Below are 24,009 nucleotides of genomic sequence, written 5' to 3' on the forward strand. Positions count from 1 at the left end.
CAACCTCACAGCAATCCTTCTGGTCTCAGCCTCCCAAGTGTTGGGATTACAGACATAAGCCACCATGCCCAGCTTGATTACTAATTATATTCAGCATATTTTCATGTGCTTATTGGCCATTTATGGATCTTCTTTGGCAAAATCTCTGTTGTTTGCTTGAATTGTTTATCTAATTTTGTATTTTTGTTGTTGCTTTTGGCAGTACTAGGAATTGAACCTGAGACCTAATGCATGTAAGACAAGCACTCTACCACTGAGCTACATTCCCAGTCCTCTTAATCTAATTTTGAATTGTTTGTTTGCTTTGCTGTTGAGTTCTCTAAATATTGTGGGCATTAACCCCATGCAAGATACATGATTTCCAAATATTTTCTCCCCATTTTATGAGTTGCCTCTCTATTCTGCACATACACAGTATTATCTGGTATAATAAGTTTCTAATTTTGATGAAGTCCAATTTATTTTTCCTTTAGTTGCCTAGGCCTTTGATGTCATATCTGTGAAACAACTGTCAAATTCAGTGTTAGTGCTTGCATTCTGGTCTCTGATCCACTTGAGTTAATTTTTATTTATGGTGTTAAGAAGGGTCCAATTTTGTTTCTGTATGCATTCAATTTTTCCAGCAATGTTTTTGAAAAGACTGTCATTTCCACCATCAAATGGTCTTCAATTCTGTGTCAAAAATTATTTAATAGGGCTGGAGATTTAGCTCAGCGGCAAAGCGCCTGCCTGGCAAGCGCAAGGTCGTGAGTTCGGTTCCCGGTACCGGAGAAAAAACAAAAAACAAACAAACAAAAAAAATTATTTAATAATATATACAAGTGCTTATTTCTGGGCTTTCTGTTTTACTCTACTGGTCCAAATGTTTCTCTTTATGCCATTACCACTCTGTTTGATTACTATAGCTTCATAGTAAATTGCAATCAGGAAGTACGAGTGCTTCAACTTTGTTTTGTGTATTTTTAAAGCAAACTTTCTTTTTAAATTGCAAAACAGGTGCCCACCAAGCTGGACTATATCTAACTTTTTTGTTAACAGAATTCTACTGGATTCTGGAGTTAGGACAAAAGCCCTAAGAGTATTTTAATGCAACGATATGAAGTCTTACCTGGGCATGGTGGTGCATGCTTACAAACCGAGCACTCTGGAAGCTAAGGAAGAAATTTAAAGCCAACCTGCACTACGTAGTGAGTTTAAGTCCAACCTGTACTACAAAGTGAGGACCTGTCTCAAAAACTCAAAAATAAGTAAGTAAATAAATAAAAAAGATACAAAGTCCTTCCTATCAACAGTTCAATTCAGGGACTGCATACTTAAAACACTTAAAGGAACCAGGTTGGCTACAAAAATGACTGGAGTAACAGAGTTTTAGAAAAAGGGAGCACAGAGAAATGTGTGGAACCAAGAGGACATGTTCAAAATGAAAAAACATTCTGAAGGCCAAATAGAACAATGTGCAGGTAATTTGACTCTAAGCTTGCTAAGTTGCAAACCACATCTAAATGTGATGAGTTAAATACTTTATATAGGAAAAATACATTGTATATTCTAAACAGCTTCTACAGTTTAAACTGTACATTAGGATATATGATATTCAATGTCCATCCTATGTAGCCAAGGCAGAAAGCAATGAAAAAAGGCAAGAACTCTGAAGTCAAGCTGCCTGGGTATAAGTAACAGCTTCATTATATGTGACCTATACCTTAAGGAAGGTAATTGACTCTCTGAAATCTTCATTTTCTCTTTCCTACAAAATAATAATAGTACCTCTCATAATGTTATGAAGATCAAATGAGACAGTAGGATAAAGTGCTTCATATTAGACTACCTGCCATTTTTATGTGCTCAGTAAAAACATAACCAAAACAAATAAACAAAAAACCCTCAACTTTTTGTCTAAAGACTTTAGGTGATATATATTCAAATAAAAAAAGATAAGAGTCAAAACAGATCAAAGATCTAAATATTAAAACAGGAACACTAAATCCACCAGAAGAGAAAGTAGGTAGAAATCTTGAAGACACAGGGGTAGGCAGAGAGTTCATGAACAGAAACCAAACTGCATGTCTATACTTCAAAGAATCAACAACTGGAATCTCATCTTATTGAAAACTTTTTGCACATTAAAAGAAAGCACCAACAGAGTAAAAAGAAAACCCACAAATTGGGAAAAAATTTTAGCCAACTGTCCCTCAGACAAAGGACTTCTATCTAGAACATATAAAGAGTTAAAAAAAAAAAAATGGGCTCCTAAAATTCAAAGACCCAATCCAAAAATAGATATCTGAGATGAGTACACACTTCTCAGATTAAGAAATATAAATAGCAAATAAATATATGAAAAATGTTCAACATCATTGGTCATTCAAGAAATGCAAATTAAAACAACACTGAGATTCCATCTCACCCCAGAAAGAATGTCTATCATCAAAAAATCAATGAATAACAAATGCTGGTGAGGCTGGGGTAAAAAGGAACCCTTCTCCACTGTTGGTGGGAGTGCAGACTGGTACAACCACTGTGGAAGTCAGTGTGGAGATTCTTTAAAAATTAGAGGTCCCGGGACTGGAGATTTAGCTCAGCGGCACAGCGCCTGCCTGGCAAGCGCAACATTGTGAGTTCAATTCCCGGTTATGGGGGGAAAAAAAAACAAAATTTCAGGTCCCATTTGATCCAGCTATTCCCCTTCTGGGTATCTTTCCAGAACTGAAAACAACGTACCACAGCATTATACGTGCGCCCATGTTTATAGTAGCACAATTTGTCATAGCTAAATCTTGGAAACAACCCAAATGCCCATTAACTGAGAAAAAGATAAAAAAGATGTGGTACTGTTATACAATGGAGTATTACTCAGCCATAAAGGAAGATAAACTCAAGGCTTTTATAGGTAAATGGATGCAACTAGTGACCATATTCATAAGTGAAATAAATCAGACCCACAGATATAAACACTGTACTATCTCCCTAATGTAAGAAACTGAAAGAGTAAATAAAATCTGAAAGGTAAAATAGATACTGTGAAAGGGAAAGAAATTGTTAAAAAGGAAAGACTAACTGGGATGAGAGAAAGGAGAAAAGAAAGAAGGCGGGAAGATATATGTATATACACACACAAGATAGTTAAGATAATTATACCACTAATTTCTATTGGTTTATTGAAAGCAACAGTTAATGACTAATTTTTTAATCAAGTTTGCATGCCTATATCTGATAATCTGAACAACTACTTTGAAGAGCACAGTATGCAATATAACAACCACTGTTAATTTCCTGTCATTTTGTTTTGAAATTCTGTATCATTTTTGCGGTTTTAAAAATTTTTTATTCTCTTTAAAATAAAAAAAGAAGATAAAAGATAAAAGAGATGGTGAGAATCCAAGTAAGAAGAAAAAGGAGTAAAAAAGTAACAATAAAATATAGAGTCAGTGTTTAATGCATACTTGAAATACAACTGGCTCTTACCCATTGCTAAACAACCTCTTCCCCAACAACAACAAAAACAATAAAACCACACAAACAGTTTCTAGAAGCACTACCATGCTATCTCCAATTGGTTTTCATTTGCCATGTTGTTTCAGACTAAACCACTATTTCCTCTTTCCCTAAGTTTAAGCCTTACAGTTACAGAGAAGAAATTTAAACTAGCACACTTCTTTCTCTGTTATTCTGATAGGTGACAGTAGGTATAGAGGGATAAGAAATAGTGAATCCTAAGTTAAAATTTTTTTTTCAATAGCTCCAGCTTTCCACTAAAAATATAATCACCATGGTTATGGTTTTACTTGAAACTTACTCCATTCATTGTATCAGAGTCAGAGGACTTTAAACCAATTTCTTCAGCACAAAAATTCTCAGATCTACCTGACAAAGAACTCGGTTCACATAATTTGTGTCACTCTTTGGATAAAACACAAATTGATCTTGATACATGTTATGATCAAGGCAGTGGTAGGGGGACGTTTAACTACACCTTTGATTTTAGAAAACTTAATCTTTGAATGGTGTCTTAATTTGTTGAAATACCCATGGAAGGGGAGGAAGAGAGTGAAAAAGTGACACAGGAGGTAGAGCCATGGGAGATGTTGCCACTGCACACTCCTTCCTATCAATCTTTTCACACAAGCTTACCGGTTTTACACTCTGTGCACATGAACTTCCCATCGGGGAGTGATGTCCATCCCAGGCACTCCAGGTGAAAGTGTCTGCAGCACTCTCCCTCACAAGGAACCAGAGAGTCGCCAGAGCTTTCGCAGATCTGTAACATGGCAAAGAGCAATGATCCTCAAGCTTTAGCAGGCACCAGTCACCCAGAGGGCTTACAAAAATATAGATCACTGGGCTCCTGTCTCAGAGACCCTGATTCAGTAGGTCTAGAGTCCCAGAAATTAGCATTTCTAATAGGTATTCTGAAGATGCTGATACCACTGTTGGTCTTTGGGCCTTCACTTTGAAAACCACTCACATAGCTGTGACAACTATTTCTGTACCCCATACAACATAAAATTTACAAAGCCATACTTCAGTATAGTATTTGCCTACCATGTATGAGGGCCCATATTTAATCCCCAGTACCACAAATAGAAATAATGTATGTATGTATGTATGTCACACTTGAGCTACTATGATTCCCTCTTTGGGATCTGCATACTTTAATTTTTTTCCATATAACAAAGCAATAGTTTTCCAACAGGGTAGAAATACATTTAAAAAGTTAACATGAATTTAAATATAAGAATTTTTTTTTTTTTTTTTTTGAGACTGGGTTTCGCTATGCAGTTCAGGCTGGCCTTGAACTCACTTTGTAGCCCAGGCTGGCCTCTAACTTGCAGCGATCCTTCTGCCTCAGCCTCTCAAGTGCTAGAATTACAGGTGTGTGCCACCACACCCAGCTAAGAAAATGTTTTTGAAATGGGTCATCTGCTATTTACTCCCAATTAATATCACAATGATGACTGGCATTTACAACTGAATAAGCATTCAAACTCAAGGAAATAAGGAGTTAGAGTTTCCAGATCTGTAGCTTTAAAATAATAGCATAAATTAGAAAAATACTGCCCCCTTCAACAAAAGGTTAAGAGTATTATTGGCAGAATATGATCACACCTGTTTTCAGTCAGAGGATGAGTCACCTGCCTACCTGACACACAGTGTCCTTCCTACTCATTCCAATGCCTCTTCTGGACAAACTTGAATCCATGGACTGCACATCAGAAACGTCTGCATCTGCAGCAGCTGACGGGCTATCTATTTGTTTTCCAAAGCCTACCTATATAAAAAACAGCACATTTTTAAGAAAAACAAAACTTCTATAGAAGTTAGATGTAATGAAAATCCTGATAAGACTTGCTCAAATAGATCTTAGTAACTTTTTTCTTTTTTTAAAATCCATGAAACTTGCAGGTTTACCATTTTGCAAGAAACAATAAACAAACTGCTTCTGTTACGTAAAAGATTAGCAAAATTAAGACATAACTGCCAGATATGGTGATGCACACCTGTAATCCCAGCACTTGGGAGGCTGAGGCAGGAGGATCGCCCTGAGTTTGAGGCCCACCTAGGCTGCATAATGAATTCAAGGACAGCCTGAACTACACAGCAACATACTGTCTCAAAAAAACAAAACAAAAACACTTACAAATTATAAAATAACCAGTGACTTTTCCCCTCCAAAGAGTATTTTTAAAATTCCCCAACTGCCCCAGATAAGTCAGGCAAAAGCACTATGCTACTTTGGTTTGCAAAGCAGAAAATGGCATTCTACCCAGACCCCTGAACATACTTACCTGCAGATCACTCAGTCCTCTAGAATCGGAGTCAGATGTGTCTCTGTAGGCTGAACTAGTCATTTCTACATCAGTTGAAGCTCGACTCCTTTTCTTTAGAGGCTTACAGGAATCTGAAATCTCGCTGGCACCTTAATACAACACACTGAAATTAATCCTAAAATAGTACTTAAAAGTTTAATTTTTTTTTGTGTGTAGGAGAGTATTTTTCCCCAAACTCATCTTTAGTGTGGAAAAAAAAGCACAGCTCTCTTTGTAACACTGAGGCCGTAAGTCAAAACTTCATAAGCTTCTGACCTTCCTGGTAGTAAGTGATTTAACTTACAGCCGCTCTATTAAAACATTTAATTCCATTCACCTGCCCTAGTGCTATTTTCAGTCAGCAGAGCCCAAGTTCCAACCTAAAAATCAATTCTGTCAAGACTGCAAGATTGCTGATTGATTTGGAGCAATTCAAAGAACCATTAATTTGGAGGGGTAGACATAAAACCCAACACACTGTGTAGCTTACAAATATGGTCGCAGAAACATCTCCATCTTGTTTTTATTAGGGATGTGACAAATCTTTGATTTGTATTCGATTCGTACACGGATAGTGCCATTTTCCCGAATTTTGCAATTCAGTTGATTATTGCCCCCCCCATAAATTTTGGATGTTCATAATTGTTCATCTGAGACTTCCTTGGTGAAGTGGCATTTATTGTGACCATTAACAAGTGCTGCAGCACATCTACATGTGTCATGCCATTAGCAGGCACATTGCTGAGAGCAGTGAATGGACAGCGTTCAATGCAGCCAAGTCACGAAGAGCTGGATGAGAGGCCTCTATGTGGAATTTATGCGGGAAGGAGTAAACGTGAAAAAAAAAAAGGCAGAGAATAGTGTGGAATTTTTTTTAAAACTGTGTGTAATACAAATCCAGCCAAAACAATAGTGCAAAAAGTTACAAAGCAACAATCTCTTGGGCTAATGCGGTATAGGCTATACAGAAACAGCCACGATGAAATGTGCAGATCAGGCACGGTGAATACCAAGGAACCAAGGAGACGGTTAATATTTCCACCCACAGTTTGCGTTTTGGATTTTCCCCCAAAATTTCCATACAACAGACAGACATCTAGATCAGACCAGCAAGCTATGGTGGAAGTGTGCAGTCCAGAAGAGACCATAGAGAAACAAGTCTCCTGAGGCCACGAAGATCCGCAACAGGCTGAGTGGGAGCAGCACTTGGTACATAGCCATGTTCTGTGGTGGAGGATGTGGGCCTCGGGAGACTGCTCAGATTACTGGAACCTTGTTATCACATCCCATCTACAAGTTTTTCACTGAATGCTTCCTGACAGCTATGAATGAGGGTGCCTGCCCACGTTAACGCTGATTTAAAAACACAAGTACACAAATCTATCTCCTTCATTGCTGGTGTATGGACCCAGAACACCACCACAAAATATTTCCTTGGCCTAAGAGATCACTGGATTAACAAGGAGTTTTAACAGAGGAATAGGAGTGCTGTACTGAGAGGCTTTCGAAGGGAAACACAGGTACCGCCATTTTCGATGAGTTTCTGAAAATGATAGAAAAATGACAGACTGCTGAAGACAGCTGTCATGCTGTTCTCCATGATAACGGCACTAATATTAAAAAAAAAATAAGAGCTTTTAATGATTGCAACGTATACAGTTTGGGCTGTTTGGCAAAACCCTGCAGATGTGCATTAATGATGCTTTATTTAAAAACAAAAAACCAAAAAAACCCCAAAAATAGTCCATGTTGGAATAGATCAGTGTAAGTTAAACGGTGGTTTTTAGGCTGGATTCATGATTTAAGCTGTACCCATCCAGCTCAGACCAAAAAAAGAAAAAAGAAAAGAAAAAGAACAAAAAAGAAAAAGAAAAAGAAAAAAATCATTTGAATGTTAAAGCAATTGTTCAGTCTTGAAGAAACCAGGCAGGAGAATGCCAATAATGATGATTGGCAAAATCGAAATCGAAAACAAAGAAACTGTTTATCGAGCCGCCGACAAAGAAATCTTGCATGGAGACTACAAGTCTGGAGTTTCTGGGATGAAATTGTACAGGAATCTCAGTCCACAGTTTCCTCAATCGCTGCGGAGACGGAGCTGTCACTGAATCTGACAGAGCCCTGCACTCCCCGGTCCGCCGACCCTGTGGAATGGTGGAAACACAACGCAATCAGGCCTCCTAATCTCGCAGCGATCGCGATGTCTTTTCTTGGAGCTCCGCCAAGCAGTGTTCCCTCCGAGAGGCTGTTCAGTTCTGCTGAGGATCTCCACGGAGACCATCGCTGCAGACTTCTCCCCGAGAATGCAGAGAGGCTGGTGTTTTATTTTATTTATTTTTTAAATAATGCAATTTGCCCAGAGTAAACTACAGGTAATAAATACAGTTTTGAGTTCACCAAAAAACGCATGAATCATGCTATGGAGTTCGTACTGTAGTCAAATTGCACACAGGAAATACAGATATAAGTTTAAGGTTTCTTAAACTTTGTGCATATCGCAAATAGATTCACATAAAGTCATCTAATAGTGGCCATAAATATGCTATGGATCATTTAATTTACAAAAAGGTTTTACAGCACTGTAAAAATAAATGTGGCAAAATTTTTTCAATTGGGTTGTCTTTTCTGATTTGTCATAGTCCATGTTTGACAAACATTAATAGCTACTATTCGGTATTCAGTCGAATACCAAAAAAAGTGGATTCGTCACATCCCTAGTTTATAAAGCCAGTGAAACCCCAGAATTTTATGGAGAAAAGTTGGAAACAGTATCAACTCTACATGGTGTTCTCCAATTTACCAAAACAAGACTTTTCACATGAAGGTACAGAGTAAGATCAACTCTAAGAGTCACACACACGCACACACCAACACCGGGGAATACTGCAATTTCACACTGAAGAGCAACAACAATGATTTACAGAGACAGACAAAAATACATGAAGTACAAATAAGTGATTCTTTAAAATTGGTTTAATCAAGGAAATGCAAAACAACATTATAAAATTAACTCACCTTTCTGTAATCCAGTCTTCACTGTAGCCTGAGGAACTGTTTCAACCTGTTTGGACAGAAAAACACAGCATTAACAAGGAGGTTTTTTTCTCTTTTAATTAACAGGGAAAAAATAACACTTTCATTGATCTAAGTAGTGATGAGTGATCAATGTATCTAAAATCTGAACTCAGTCCCGTTTTCTGGGTCAAGTTCTCTGTCTCAAGGCCGGGGAAGGTTTAAATCCTAGCTGCCTATGCTGAATACCAAGTGACAACACCAAGCCACATGCTCTCTAGCAAAGACTTTTCCCACCATTCCCTTGGTATATGGAAAAAAAGAGAATACTTTCCTCAGTGTCTGGAAGGCAAGAGAGGGGTTGTTTCTGCAACCAGCCCCAATGTTGCTATAAACCCCTCCCGCCCCAAAGACGTTAGGATAAATTTTTACTTACTATGATACTCAGGTTAATGTAACTCACGCCACTTTAAGACCCTTCCGCGCCTGCACTCACAGCTAAGTTGCTGGGAATCAGGACCCTCTCTGTAGAGAGTGCTACAGGGCTCCATACAGCTGGAAGCTCAATACTTTTGCTGCTAGTACAAACTTAAGAAAATAAGTTTGTGATATTGCAAAAGCACTTTCTTGAGTGTCTTATGAACAGTGTCTTGATCCTACATTAGGAGAGCGAGATTAGAAGTTATTCTGCCAATGTATATGTAAAACACGTGGTAATTTGAGGATTGAACCATTAGAGAAAGGATGCTGTTTGGAGGAGTTCCTGTTTAAGCTATGAGTTGAATTTTGTTTCTTTAAGATGTGGTGAAATATGAATGTTGAAACACATTTTGTAAATATTTAAGGACTGTTCTAAGCTTTTTAAAAAATTTTTTATTTTTTTACAACAGGTAAAAAAACATACAACATAAATGCTTTTTATAAGATACAATTAGTCATACAAATATAAAATTTTCTAACAATCACTGGTTTATTCTACTACTGACTATAACACAGTGGCATTAACAATGTGTCCCATTTTTTTGTACTCATTCTGCTTATTAACTTTTAAACTGGTCACAGACTGAATTTGGGAACCAAGTGGCAAAATCACAACTTTATTATAGTAACGAATACTGTAGATTTGCAAGAGCTTATTAAGATTTTTTGGAATATAATTTTCTAAGTATGAAAGTTAATATGCTAAATGAATGCAAATTAGTGTATTATTTCACTTTCAGTTAAATATTCTGGAAAAATTGTTTTACATGCTTATGATATCATAGAGCACCCACAAAGACAGATCTTAAATTTAGTAGTTTAAAATTATGAAGGCAATATTTTAAATAGAAAAGTTCACAATCTTCTGTAGTAAATAATTTTTAAAATATAAAACTTACTGGAACTAATTCTACTCAGAATATGTTTTGTTTAGTATCAGGCGTCCAGGCTGAATAAATGGATATTCTTTCACTTAAAAAAAAATTAAGAAAGTCTGGATTGTGAGTTCAAAGGAGAATGGTTTCTAAAAGTGTGTTTGAAAGGGTACTTTCACATATATGTTACTATACTGAGTACACCAGTTGAATATTCTGTCAAAATGTACCTCCTCTTCTTTTTCACTTAAATACTGTTTCACAACCTATACCAAGTGAGTGCCATTTCACTGGGAAAATAACATTCCAAAAAACCTATGATATCAACAGAAAAACCAGATCATCTGTAACTATCTGTTTCTTAAATATAAGTTAAATTAATTTGATTTGTTTAAAAAAATAAAAATACATACCAGCAGCTTAAACCAAAAATCAAAACTTTAAAAAAAAGGGAACTCAATGATAGTCCTCCCCCAAAATCATGAAGACATAAAATCATTTTGCTCGTAACACAAATTTGAAAATAAATTTGAGGGTTTTAAGAGTCTCGAACCACTGGCATCCCATCCTCTGAAGCCTGTCTGTTTTGTGTGAAAACACCTAAAGCAGAACCCCAGGGAGGGTTGTATTAGGACTGGGCACTGGTATCCCCAGGACAGGAGCATAAGACAGTCCAGAAAGGAAACCCAGGGTGGGGGAAGTTTCACTTTCTTTTAAGATACTGAGAGAAGCCACAACATGTACAAATACAGTGCTTTAACTCTCTACATGTAGGAAGCCAACCTGCTCCTTTTTGATCTTCTTCTTTGGCACAGCTTCCGAGGACTTCTCTGATTCAGAACGAGTCCTAATTGATCTTCTCTGTTGCTTCTTTTCTACCAAGCCTAAGAGATGATTTAAACACATAAACACTCATTTAAGGATGGCTTGACATTTATGGAGGTGACCAGATTCTTTGCCTTTCTCATCCATTACTTTTGGAATTTTAATTATAAGCCATTAAAAAGCTTTTAAATATTTGGGAGCACAAAAAAATTACTAGTAGATCAAACTGTAAAGGCTGCTGAGCTGAGACTGGGATCCACAAAAGAACCTGGTTATACAAATAAAGGGAGGTTGAATTTTTTAAAATTATAAAGTCAAACTGAAAGAGCACAGACAGTTCAGTTTTGAAGGCATGTACACATATTTAGGTAAATATATCTGAGGAGAGCAAAGGGCTGAAGAGGTGAGTAAAAATGACTTTATTACCCTGTTTAAACAGGTATTATTGGTCCAAAATTCTTAGCGAATGAGTTTAATTAACTCCATAGGTAAAAGGGTTAATGGTACTTGGGAAGCTTACATACGTTTTGCTACTGTCATTAATACTCAAAGTGAGAAAAGCAGCAAAGGCACAAAAATGTGACCTAAACCTAATTGTCAATTTGGTCAATTTGACTATCAAGGGACTTTTGCTACACTTTAGGAAAAGTCATAAAAACCTACTTGAAACAAATTATCAACTTTGTCCATGCTAAATGGTAAAATAAGATTTTAAAAAAATAGTACATTCTTTAAAAATAAACATAAGACAACTCACATGAACTCTATTTTTGGAAAGCATAAAAACTTAAAGACCACAACTTGAAAAAACACTAAGTTAGGTTTGATTTTGGTCTGTAATCTTGAGAAGCAACGATACTTTCAGTGAGGATGGCTGTCATGTTTTCAATGTTTGGACCACCTAACATAAAATGGTCCTCTACAGCCTGGTGTGGTGGCACACACCTGTAATCCCAGCACTCAGGAGGCTGAGACAGGAGGATTACAGCAAGTTTAAGAACAGCCTGGACTACATGGCCCAAGACCAGCCTAAACTACATAGCAACATCCTCATCTCAAAACAAAACACAACAAAAACAAACAAAAATCTATAAAATCAGATGGAAGCTATTCCAATACAGCCTTCCAGATAACCTTTGTATTTTCTGACTTCATTGCTCTGGGTTATATGTAAATATAACCTTCACCTTAGTTCAAAGTCAAACCAAAGAAGGATCCCACTACAGCAGTGTGTTTTTTGATGAGGAGTGGGTAGTTTGCTAATTGTCTATTTTGGAGCTGTGATTAATCAGTTTCTAGCAGAGAGGTCACAAAGGTGTTGGTTCCTTCCTTTAAATGTCTACCAAGGCACCGGCTACCCTGCCCTCCTAGACCAAGCCAAGAGTCCCAGAGATCCATATTTTAGTCTAATCAGCATTATTCAAGTATTACCAGGAGAGACAAAAATATAAATGGAGCTGCTTAAAATAAAATAAAAACTTTATTTGTTTTGATGATGACAATATACTTGCACCATGAAGTGCAAATGAAACTGGATCTGCTGTCATAGAGGGGTGAATGAGGCAACACGGCTTCCTAAAATTACTCTGAAAGGTACCCACTAAACAGTACTATCATGCTTATCTACTAGAAGCAGGAGGTGAGTGTGTCTGGATTTGGAAAATAGCTGAGAAATCTAGTGTGAATGCAAATATAATACGTTCAAACCACAGAAATGTAGCAGTGCCACATATCTTACGTATCTCCTGAGTTTACTAAGGCTCAAGATTTCTTTTTCACTAGTGAATACCACCTGAGATGATAATACAATTGGCTTCTGAAGGAAAAATAAGTTTCCTTCCTGACCTTTCAATTACTAAAAGTCAACTTTCTCATACAAAAAAGCAAAATGGCCACTTAAAAAGACAAAGCATGTTTATCAAACACAGCTGGTAGACAAATTTAAACCAACACTGAAGCTTTAGAGCACTCATCCCTAAAATAAGGTTCCAGTCACAATATACAAGCAAAACTGTACACACCTGACAAAGTCACTAGCCAGCCTTTTTCCTGATATAAAGAATTATAACCTTCCACTTAATTAAAAATAATTTCATAGCAGAACTTAAATCTTACAATGAAAAGGTTAAATGAAAATGTTCAGTAACTCAGGGAAAGGGACAAAAAACAAGCTCCACTAAAAATAAAAGTATATTTAGGAAGAATAATTTATTTTCTCCCTAGTTACAAACTATAGATGTTTAAAGATCCTCCTAATTTAGGTATCCCACTTAAATTCAGACAAATTAACAACAGTTTAGAAGATTATGGGGGGCCCCAGCATTCAAAAAAAAAAAAAAAAAGTAAAGAGAGGTAACAGAACTGATATACCTATGAAAAGCTGAAGTTGAAACATACTTTTCATAGCCAAAGAAAACACATGTTTTTAATTATGGCTGATTAATGCAAAACTCTAGTCCATTTTACTGACTCAACATTATAATTTTATTTTATTTTTTATACAATGGTAGCTTGGTTCACAAACTTAATTCTTTCCATGATTTCAGTTCTTGTCGAATTTGGTTTACAACCAGAACTGCAGAAAGAATTAAGTTCATGAACCAAGGTACCACTGTATTTATTATTATTTTTGTTTTGTTTCATTTCAGTTTTTTTTTTGAGACAAGTCGTCCTATGTAGTCCAGGCCAGCTTTGAATTTACTGTGTAGTCCAGGCTGGCCTCAAATTTGCAGTGCTCCTCCTGCCTTAGCCTCCTGAGTGCTAGGATTATAGGAATGTGCCACCACACCTGCTACAATTTTATTGAACAGTATTTGGAAATGATACAAGTTACAAACCTGGTTCTGGATCTTGCTACTCCCTCCTTTCTTTAGTTCTGGTTTCTTTCCTAACTAACTACTGAATAAAGGCATACTTAATATACACCAACCAACGTATGTCCCATGTCCCCTTGCCACCGCTTCTGTCCTACAGCCCCATCACTTTTTTAGAAGCCCAAGTCCTTTTCTAAATTGTAATTATTTTTACTTAGCTTTTCTGATAATTAGAATTTTAAATTTACTTTGTAAAGATACTTCTTCATGCTACTCAATACAAGTTTGCCTAGCTTACTGTTGAGTCAATATTATTACTTCAGCTCTTATAACTTTGACCCTTTGACCCTGAAAATTATGTGGTCACTGTGATATTGTGATATAAGCAGTATATATTTGGTCTCCACCCTTGCTTCCTGGCACGTGGACCTTAAATCCTTTGCAATTTCATACATGATAGGGGTGTTGGGTGCATCCTGTTGTAGTATTTGGTCTTGGGCCCCAGTTCCTAACACAGATTCTAATCCCTTGGGACTTCCTCAGTGACAGAGGAAATGGGGTGACTCCTGATGAACTCCTAGGTAGGGAGTGGTCACCAGAAAGACCAGGCCAGGATAAATTCTCAGCCCCAACTCAACTTCCAAAGAGGAAGACAGTCTGGAGAATGAGTTAATAACTGATCATACCTATGTGATGAACCTCACATAAAAACCCTGAACTACGGGGTTTAGAGAACTTCTAGTTTGGGGAACATGTGGAGGAGCTAAGGGAGTGGTAAACCCAGAGAGGGCTTTCCACATATGCTGTTCTGTGCGTCTCTTCCATGTGGCTAATGATCGGTAGTCTCTGTAACACCTTTTATAATAAGCTGGTAAATGTAAGTAAAGTGCTTTCCTGGGTTTTGGAGAATCGGTCAGTGTGGTGAAAATTCATTCAACCAGGTCACAGAAGTGTGTTGAGTAATCAAAGTACAGTAGAAGAGAAAATAGTTTGTTGTTTGCTTCTACTGTATAGTCACTTAAGATTAAAAAATAAAGAAGAAAATAAAATCTCCTAAGCTAAGATTCCACGTGACCAAGCTAATCAATACCTAGCTCTTTTCTTGATGACTATGTTAAGCAGTATTACAGAAATACTACTGACATGACACTGTTTTTTTTATTTTTTTGGTTTTTTCTCCAGTACCGGGAATCAAACTCATGACCTCGCACCTGCCAGGCACGCACTATGCCGTTGAGCTAAATCCCCAGCCCCATGACAATGTTATATAAACCAAACCCACCATTTATTCGAAACTCTAAGATCCTGCCAGCCTCTAAAAAAAATTATACATTCTAAACATACAATCTTACTGAATATAGGTATCTCTCATTTAGGAAAGAATAATATAGCATAATTTTCAGTTCATTGTGTTCATTAATCAGAGAACAGGTTACATTAGCATAGTTAGGCCCTAGGCCTCTCAGCTACCAAGACCTTGCATAACTAGGAATAATGAAAAGAGCTCTGATATCTGCCAATCTGCTTTCAATACAGGATAAAGGAGGAAAGGGTAAGAATGTGCTAAAAGTGCTGGAAAAGTTATTCTCATCCAAATAGAGATCATCAAATGGTACAATTACTTTACTCTGGTATGTTTAGATTTTACAGCTATATTCTTATTATGATTTTTTTTTTTTTTGTACTGGGAATTGAACTCACGACCTTGCACTTGCCAGGCAAGCACTGTGCCGCTGTGCTATAGCCCTGACTATAGCCATATTCGTATAGAACTTCCTTTTTAAATTCTTAGAAGAAAAATAACTGTTATTATGAATAAAATTCTTTAGCCCCCTCATCCACTATCTCTACTGAAATAATTGCTTTATAATTCAATTATTTATTTAGTAATAGTAGTAGTAGTAGTATTTTTGAGATGGAGTCTTACTATGTTTCTCTGCCTGGTCTTGAACTCCCAAGCTCAAGTGATCCCTATGCCTCAGCCTTCAGAATATCTGAAGCTATAAAAGTGCACCACCATGCTATGCTCAACAATTTACTTTTTTTTTTTTTTTTTTTGGTTTTTCTCTGGTACTGGGAACTGAACTCACGACCTTGCGCTTGCCAGGCAGGCGCTGTGCCGCTGAGCTAAATCCCCAGCCCCCAACAATTTATTTTTGATAATGAAGTATCTTAGTAACACAGCAGAACAGAATGATAGGTCTCTCAAAGTGGATCCATAGATTCCTCATTCACACCCACCTGTAGGACCAGATGTTGCTTCAGGAGATGATATATTCTGTGTTGGCTTTTCATTTCTCTGGTTTGGTGAGGAAATTATAAGCCTGTCTTGTCCCCTGACACTTATTTCCGTTTTGTTACCAATTCCCTTTAAAATAAGGCAAAAAAAAAAAAAAAACACAACCATAATTACCAGGCAAAAAGCATCATGGACTTATGAAGCTGGCTTAACATGATTATAATTTGCTTAAATCTGTTGAACTTTGATTATTGCCCTTATCAGAACAATTTTATTGCCATCAGCACATACTGAAACATGTATAATGACAGCATGTGGACAAAAACTATTAGTCTAAGTCCAGGTGATAGATATTCGTATGAGAACCTGTATCATCGAATATACTGAAAAACAAAAAGTATCTTCTGTTCTGAAATTTCTTCTTTTATACATATACTAGATAACTCTAGTCACCGTCATTTGATATAGTGCCCTATTATAAAGATAGAAAAGTCAACATGTCTAAACAGACAACAATATCCTCAGATACAGAAATATGTCATTTTGGTAACCAAACTGCGACCAATAAGTAATCTGGAGCAAACAGAAAGTAGGTAAAATTCATTTAAGTCTCAGGTATTTTTAATGTAAAGGAGTAGCAATAAAGGAGCAATTTATAAGTAAGTATGTATTTTTTAAAAATTAGTTTAATCTCCAATTTCCTTTAAATAACATTATTAGGGGTGAGAGGACTGACTTTGATTTGTGTATTTAGAAGCAGATTAAAATGAGCTCCAAGAATAAGGCCAACCTGCATTTTTAAAAGATTCAAAAGACTCATTTGCTACCGAGAATGAAAATGGAGACTGAACATGAGCTTTACCAAGACCCCTAGAGGACCCTGAACATATCTAAGAAAATATATTTTAATGAGGCAACCCTATATTTAATTAATTATTTTAACATGCATGTGTCTATGTTAGGAATAAACAAACATGGAATTCATTATTTTTAAAGCAGACCCAAGGTTGTGTGGGTTGGGGAGAGTGGTGAGGAAGAATATAGATAGGATCAATGCTATAGAGAGCTCTCGTGTCTTTAGTCCCAGGGCATATAGATAAGGCGTTCTGTCTATAGTGACTGTTTCTAACCCATCCCCAGGCTACTGCAACAATTAAATATCACAAGACAAACAGTACTGGGATTCAATAAAATGCAGTTAGATATCCTGAGACCAGGAGTTAACAAAATTGCTTGTACAACCAAGCAGATCAGCAAGTAGATTTTGTACAGTAGTTTTTACAACAATAGTTAATTCAGATAACTGGAAAAATGATTTTAATAAGAAGCACACACTGAAAAAAAAAAAACTATACAAACTAGAAACAGGCAAACTGCCCAGTTTTTTTCCATGACTTTTGGGAGCTAAGCTCAACTTTGGCTGCATAGCTCAAGATTAATCTACTACAGATGGTAATATTACAAAAGAAAATGAAAAAAAAAGAAAAAAGAAAAACATGGATGTTTTGCCTGTGCCTTTTTTGCCTACAGGCTAAATGTGACTATATGCTTCAAATGTGGGAAATACAAAGAGTATTTAAATTATATCCTTGTGTTATTCTTTAAATGCCAAGATTGACTACTTTTAAAACAACCTCCCCCTCAAACCCCTCACTCCAAACAACCATAAAAAAATGAGGTACCTTTGTTGAATAAACAAATTGATCGATAAATTTCCCATCTCCTGTTGCATTTTGAAGAGCAAATACTTGTTCAATTTTTACAACTGGGGACATGTTACACTTCTGCAAATCCAGGCTCCCTTTGTGCATTGTAATGGAAGCTGGTAAGGATTTCCTTGCGGCTGCTGTTTTCCAGGCTATTTTAACAGGGGGCGGTTCTTCCTCTTCCACACTTGTGTGCCGCCTCTGACTGTGTCTCCGAACATCAGTACTTGACTGTGAGGAGGCCACCTCCCCTGCATTGGTCTGTTCTGGTTGACTATTCAACACTGATCTTGGTCTTCGGGGTTTTTTCATTTCGGTCTTGGAGGCAGCATTCTTTTTTGTTTGGGATAAAGCCTCTTCAGGCTGTTTATCAATATAGATGAAAGTATACTGTTCTATTCTTTCTTCTCGAGTCATTTTCAATGCTTTTTCTGCATGGGCAATGCCAATATCCCATTGGGCACGTTCTCTCTGAGGTCGGGGTTTCCGAATCTTAAAAAAAGGCACAGGCATTAATTTGATACACTTAAACAGGTACACTGAAACCAAAATGCATTATGCAAAATGCAAAATGTATTCGTATTTGCTTCTGTTATCTTTTTAAGGTACACATAAGTATCTTTGGGTTCTTCCCTCAAACAATTGGAATATCTTAACTCTGTAACTTTGACTTAAATTAGAATAACTCTACTAGATGTCATAAAGGTCTATTCTCTTACACATCCTTCCTCTGTTGACCACTTGCTGGATGAGTTCCCCAAAGAGGGAGTTGTCCTCACACCATAGTCACAAAATGCTAGTGATAATTAGGGAAAAGAGAAGAAAGGTTACAAAAATGACTACTTTTAGTGGCCAACTGAACACTAACATTAAGAATAATAACTCAAAACTCCCACTTCTTTCCTCCACAGAGAGAAGGTTGGGGTAGTTGAGGGGTGCCATGGAGCAAACCAGCAAAGAACCAACGAAGACGTGCTGTAGTCTACCCTAAGCAAACAGGGACAGAAAGGAGGGAGGAACAAACAAAAGCTAACAAGACCAAAGACAGCAGGCATGTGTAAGAGAAAAGACACAGCAGACCCAAATCATAGTTTCCACAGGTCTCTAAGATCCAGAGTTGATCAGAAGGCTTTGGATTGGCAAAAGAGGGAAGAGAGCTTTGAATAAAATTGTGTGAGCTGGCAAAGGCAGTGATTAGAAGTGTATGAGATGACTGAAGCCATCAGGAATTATCAGAAGGTTAAGCTAAAAGTGAAGTTAGTTAATGAAACTATGAGATGGTATAGTGTAAGTCAAATACTAATGTGTAAGTCTGTCAATTCTAAGATTCATAAAACTAATCAGTTCTCTGTGATAACATTTAACTTTTACAGTTAAAAATGGCACATTCATGAATCACAAGAGACCCACATTATAATTAGTTGAGTTTAAAACCTCAACCAGACTATCAGGAGGACATGTCAAAATTCTAAACTATCTACCACTACAGCAAACGTATTTTCTGGTTCCATCATTTGTGTGTTCTTGTGTGAGGCAGTTACATAAGCACATAAGCTTTCTTTGCTTTAGTTTCTTCAGCTGCAGGAAAAGGAGTAATAGTATCTACCTCATATGGGTTATTGTGAAGACTACGTGAGTTAATGCATACAGAAAGCTCTTAAAACTGTGTCTGTCTCAGAGAAGGTGCTCACTGATTTTTTTTTCCTTTTCTGGGTTTTAAAAAATTTTATTGGTACATTTTAGATATACAATGATAACATTCATCATAGGGAATTTGTACCTGTACACAATATGTATATATTACTTATTTTTCCTATTCCCCTCCCCTCCCTTCAACCCTTCTTCCCCTCCTCATTTACAAAAGCTTTGCTTTCATTTCTTCCTTTTATTCTTTTTTTCTTGTCCCTTCTTTCCTTCCCCTTCAGTGAATATTTTTAAACTTAAATTGCATAAGGCAGTTCTGTTAAATACGGAGAAATTGTAAGACACTGAAATAGGAAAAAATTTTAAATCCCTGGAAAAATCCAAATTTCACTAACACCCTATAGACTTATGCTCATTAACTCAATTCACAAAAGAATTCAACACTGTATTAAGTAAAGCTTTTAAGAATACTATATAATGCTCTTTATGTAACAAAAACCAGTTATACTTACAAACCTAGTGATCACCTGCAATGATTTAAAGTGAACTTAAGGGAGTTAAAATAACAAGTCATTGTAACAATGGTCCGAATTCAAGTATGAAAAATTGTGACTTATTAAATCCTTTAAAAACCGTATTAGAAGATGAGGGTACAGCCCAGTGGTAAAACACATACCTGGCATAGGTTTCTCAGGATCAAATTGTGTGTGCGCGCATGTGCATGCGCACACACATGCACGCACGCAAGATTAATAAAAATACTTAATTTTTAAAGAATTTTGCAGCTGGGGATATAGCTCAGTGGCGCAGTGCCAGCCTGGCAAGCATGAGGTCCTGAGTTCAATTTCCGGTGCCCAAAAAAACACACAAAAACAAAATAAGACAAACAAAAAAAGAATTTTGTCACCCTTTTAAAAAACTGGTTTCAGTCCTTGCTTCAGCAGCACATATACTAAAAAGAACTGGCTTCGTTTTGGCAGATTTGTATATGTACATAACATAACCACCCTCGCCCTCCAACGCACCTTTTGCCCTGCCTTCCCCTGCCCCTTAGGAGGGGTTCCAGGTGTGTATTTTGACCCTACCATTCCCCTACGACCCTACCATTCCCCTACGACCCACCCTTACAGCCCTTCTCCCCTTCTTCCCTTCCTCTCGTCTAATAATAGTCTTTCTTCTACTTTCTTGGTATATATTTTGGATTCCACATATTAGGGAGAACAATTCTCTTTCTGAATTGGACTTAACAAAAATACTAATATGCTGTATTTACCTTCTGTTTTTCAGAATGATTGCTGGCTTGTTTGGTTGCTTCAGCCAGTAATTCTTCATACTGTTTATGACCTTTATATTCCCGTACCCGCTTTTCATGAACCCATGCTCTCTCTGGCTGGTTGCTAAAAAACTGGACATGATATTCCCGGGCACCTGTAAGTAAAAATTCTCATTAATTATTTCAAAACATGAGCATCCACATATACTGTACTTAAGCAAAAGGGCCTCTTACTTAGGTTTCTTCCTGTTTTCCCATTACAATTTGTATATTTTGAATTATCCAAGGACATATTCGAATAACTACCAATTACACAACTATTAGCTCTGTAAAAATCACTCCAAATAGCTCAGTGTGGTGGCACATGCCTGTAATCCCAGCATTTTGGGACGGTGAGGCAAGAAGGTAGGCAATTTAGTGATTTAGCAAGACCCTGTATTAAAATTGTAAAAGAAAAAATATTTTTAAAGGGATGGGGATATTGCTCAGTGAGAAGGCCCTGGTTCAATCCCTAGTACTGGTGGGGTAAAAAAAAAAATTACTCCAAATGATTAAAATCAGTACAGCAAGTTTCAAGAGAAAAGCTGAAATTCTGCTAATTACTAGATTTATTACTTTGCTTATAATAGTTTATTTAGAAGCACCAGGACTTGAATCCATGACTACATCCCCAGTCCTTATTTTAAGACATGGCCCTGGTAAATCAGGTTATCCAGGTTGAGCTTGAACATGCAATCTTCCTGTCTCAGTCTCCTAGAATCCTGGGATTACAAGTATCTACTATCACATTCAACATGGTTATACAATTTATTTTTACTTCTTGTCAATCTTTTTACAAACAAATTGGGGTAGAAATAATGTTTATGTATGACCTTGTTTTTTGGACTTTTAAAAGACAAATGCTGATCAAATTGCTCTTCTAGCTATATGAATAGGACACTCAGGGATTCTGTGAGGTCTCAAAATTGTCTTCATAACATTATCAAAATATCACTGGTCTTTCTTACTATGTTGACATTTGTACTTAACAGTAACAAAAGCGATAGCAGATAAGACCACTGCTGGCAGCTGGGCGAGGTAGTGTGTGCCTGCAGTCCCTGCACTCAGGAGGCAAGGCTCCTAAGAGGATTGCTGCAAATTCAAAGCCAGCCTGGGTTACATACTGAGTTCAAGGCCGGCCTGCACTGCATGGCAGGATCTTATTTCAAAGATAGATAAATAAATAAACAAATAAATAGATAAAATTTTTAAAAAATTTAAAATGCTATTGGCAGGTACACTGAATGGAGACAAAATGAATGCACCAAAGTTCATCCCTGTATTTTTCACAGCTATCAACTGGCACTTTAAAAAAGTTTTACTTACTATCCTTGAGGAAGCAGTAAAAATTACTAATTTTCCCAAGTCTTCAGCCTCAAATACATGTCTTTTTAATACTCTGTGTGATGAAAGGGAGAATCGAGTGAAACCCTAGTCCACACAGAATATGACAGCTGTCTTGAGGAGAAGGGCTGGTGTGCCTGAATGACACAGTGAGCTGGCCACTTTTTCATGGAACACCATTTGACTAGAAAATATGTATGAAAGAGCTATGGTTATTCAAACTTCAGTATCTGGCAGATATCTCCTCAAAAATGAGCTTTTCTCTGCTTCAAGGAAAACAACATTATTCATTGCCAGTAATAAAGTCTGATCTTTTAAGCAAAATTTTGTAAAATTCTGGAAAAATGGGTTTTGACTCTGAATCAGCTAGCTTCCCAATAATCAAAGAATTTTCTAATGAAATTGTGGTGATATTAACTAATGTGATTTAGAAGATTATCTATAAGAGAATGTGTCAACATTTAAAAGAGCTACTTATACATGACTCAGTAAACTAAGAAGTTTCAAATGGCCAATGAATGTAAGATGTTACAAAATTACACATGGTAAAAGGTCCACTCAAAGTACAAGACAGAATCAATGGATTTTAATGTAGAAAAGTACAAAAAGTTCACTGATAGGATTTCAGATTCTACACTGTAATTAACCCACTTTTTTTTAGTTTTGGTGTAGTATCAAAGAAAAACACCCACAATTATCTGAAAGGGTTATTAAAATACTGTTCTTTTTGCCTATTACACATCTGTGTGAGGTTAAGATTATCTATATATACTTCAGTTAAAACAGTCAACAGACTGAACATAGACGCATATGTGAGAACAAAACGAATGCACCAAAGTACACCCTTGTCACGGTATTTTTCACAGCCCCATTTAAGGCTGTGAATGAAGAGAATGCATCTTCGTTTAATCCAGATGTTAAAGAGATTTACAAAAATGTAAAACAATTAATTTTTTGAGAAAAGTTTTTCATGAAGATATAATTGATGATAATATATAATGGATTATTTTTAAATAAATTATCAACTTTTAAATTTTTTCAGCTTTAGTTTCTAAATTTAAATAACAGGTATAACCCATAAACAGTATAAACAAAAGCTTTTCTGAGTCCTCAAATTTTAAAGGTAAAAAGGGTGCTAGTATGCTGGGTGTGGTGGCACACTCCTGTAATCCCAGCACTGGGATCATTATGAGTTCAAGGCCAACCTGAACTACATAGCAAGACCCTTTCTCAAAAAACAAACCAAAACAAAAAACCAAAACAACAAAACTAAAACTACAGGTAGCACTTGACCTAGCTATTCCCCTTCTTGGTATCTTCCCAAAAGAATTAAAAGCATCATACCACAGCAATATATGGACATCCATGTTTATAGCGGCACAGCTTGCAATAGCTAAATTCTGGAAACAACCCAAATGCCCATCAACTGATGAATGGATAAAGAAGATGTGTTTTTTTATACAATAGAGTACTGTACTACTCTGCCATAAAGAAGGATAAACTTGAGACATTTCTAGCTAAATGGATGCACCTTGAGATCACACTTTTATGTGAAATAAATTGAACACACATGTGTAAATATCACATTTTTGTCTCTGGTGTGAGAAACTGAAAGTGTACCTAAGAACCAACATAGATACTGTGAAATAGAAAGAAACTGTTCCAAAGGAAAGGGGAACTAGGAAGTGGGGAAGGGGAAAGGAAAAAAGGGACAAGAAAAGAAAAGAAAATGGAGTGGACACAAAGCTTTTGTAAATAAGGAAGGGAAGAGCAGCTGAAGGGAGGGGAGAGAAATAGAAAAAAAGATATACCATGTACAGGTATAAATTTTCTATGATGAATTATCTTTTTTTTTTTTTTGGTTTTTCTCCGGTACTGGGAACCGAACTCACGACCTTGCGCTTGCCAGGCAGGTGCCTTGCCCCTGAGCTAAATCCCCAGCCCTGAATGTT

General features: G+C 36.7%; 1 protein-coding gene across 1 annotated transcript in view; it reads right to left on the minus strand.

Moving 5' to 3' along the window:
* The window catches only part of Whsc1l1 (Wolf-Hirschhorn syndrome candidate 1-like 1), a gene marked incomplete at its 5' end in the record, with an annotated part of 121,702 nt that overhangs the window by 46,656 nt on the left and 51,037 nt on the right, over window positions 1-24,009 (minus strand). Inside the window, 8 exon segments of the mRNA XM_005398440.2 lie at window positions 4,132-4,258; window positions 5,141-5,269; window positions 5,787-5,917; window positions 8,823-8,868; window positions 10,958-11,058; window positions 16,054-16,180; window positions 17,734-18,249; window positions 20,675-20,829. Of these exon segments, the coding sequence (XP_005398497.1) occupies window positions 4,132-4,258; window positions 5,141-5,269; window positions 5,787-5,917; window positions 8,823-8,868; window positions 10,958-11,058; window positions 16,054-16,180; window positions 17,734-18,249; window positions 20,675-20,829 (1,332 nt within the window).

Source organism: Chinchilla lanigera, unplaced genomic scaffold (genome assembly GCF_000276665.1).
Source record: "Chinchilla lanigera isolate Chin_1 unplaced genomic scaffold, ChiLan1.0 scaffold00062, whole genome shotgun sequence".
Taxonomy (NCBI): Eukaryota; Metazoa; Chordata; class Mammalia; order Rodentia; family Chinchillidae; genus Chinchilla; species Chinchilla lanigera.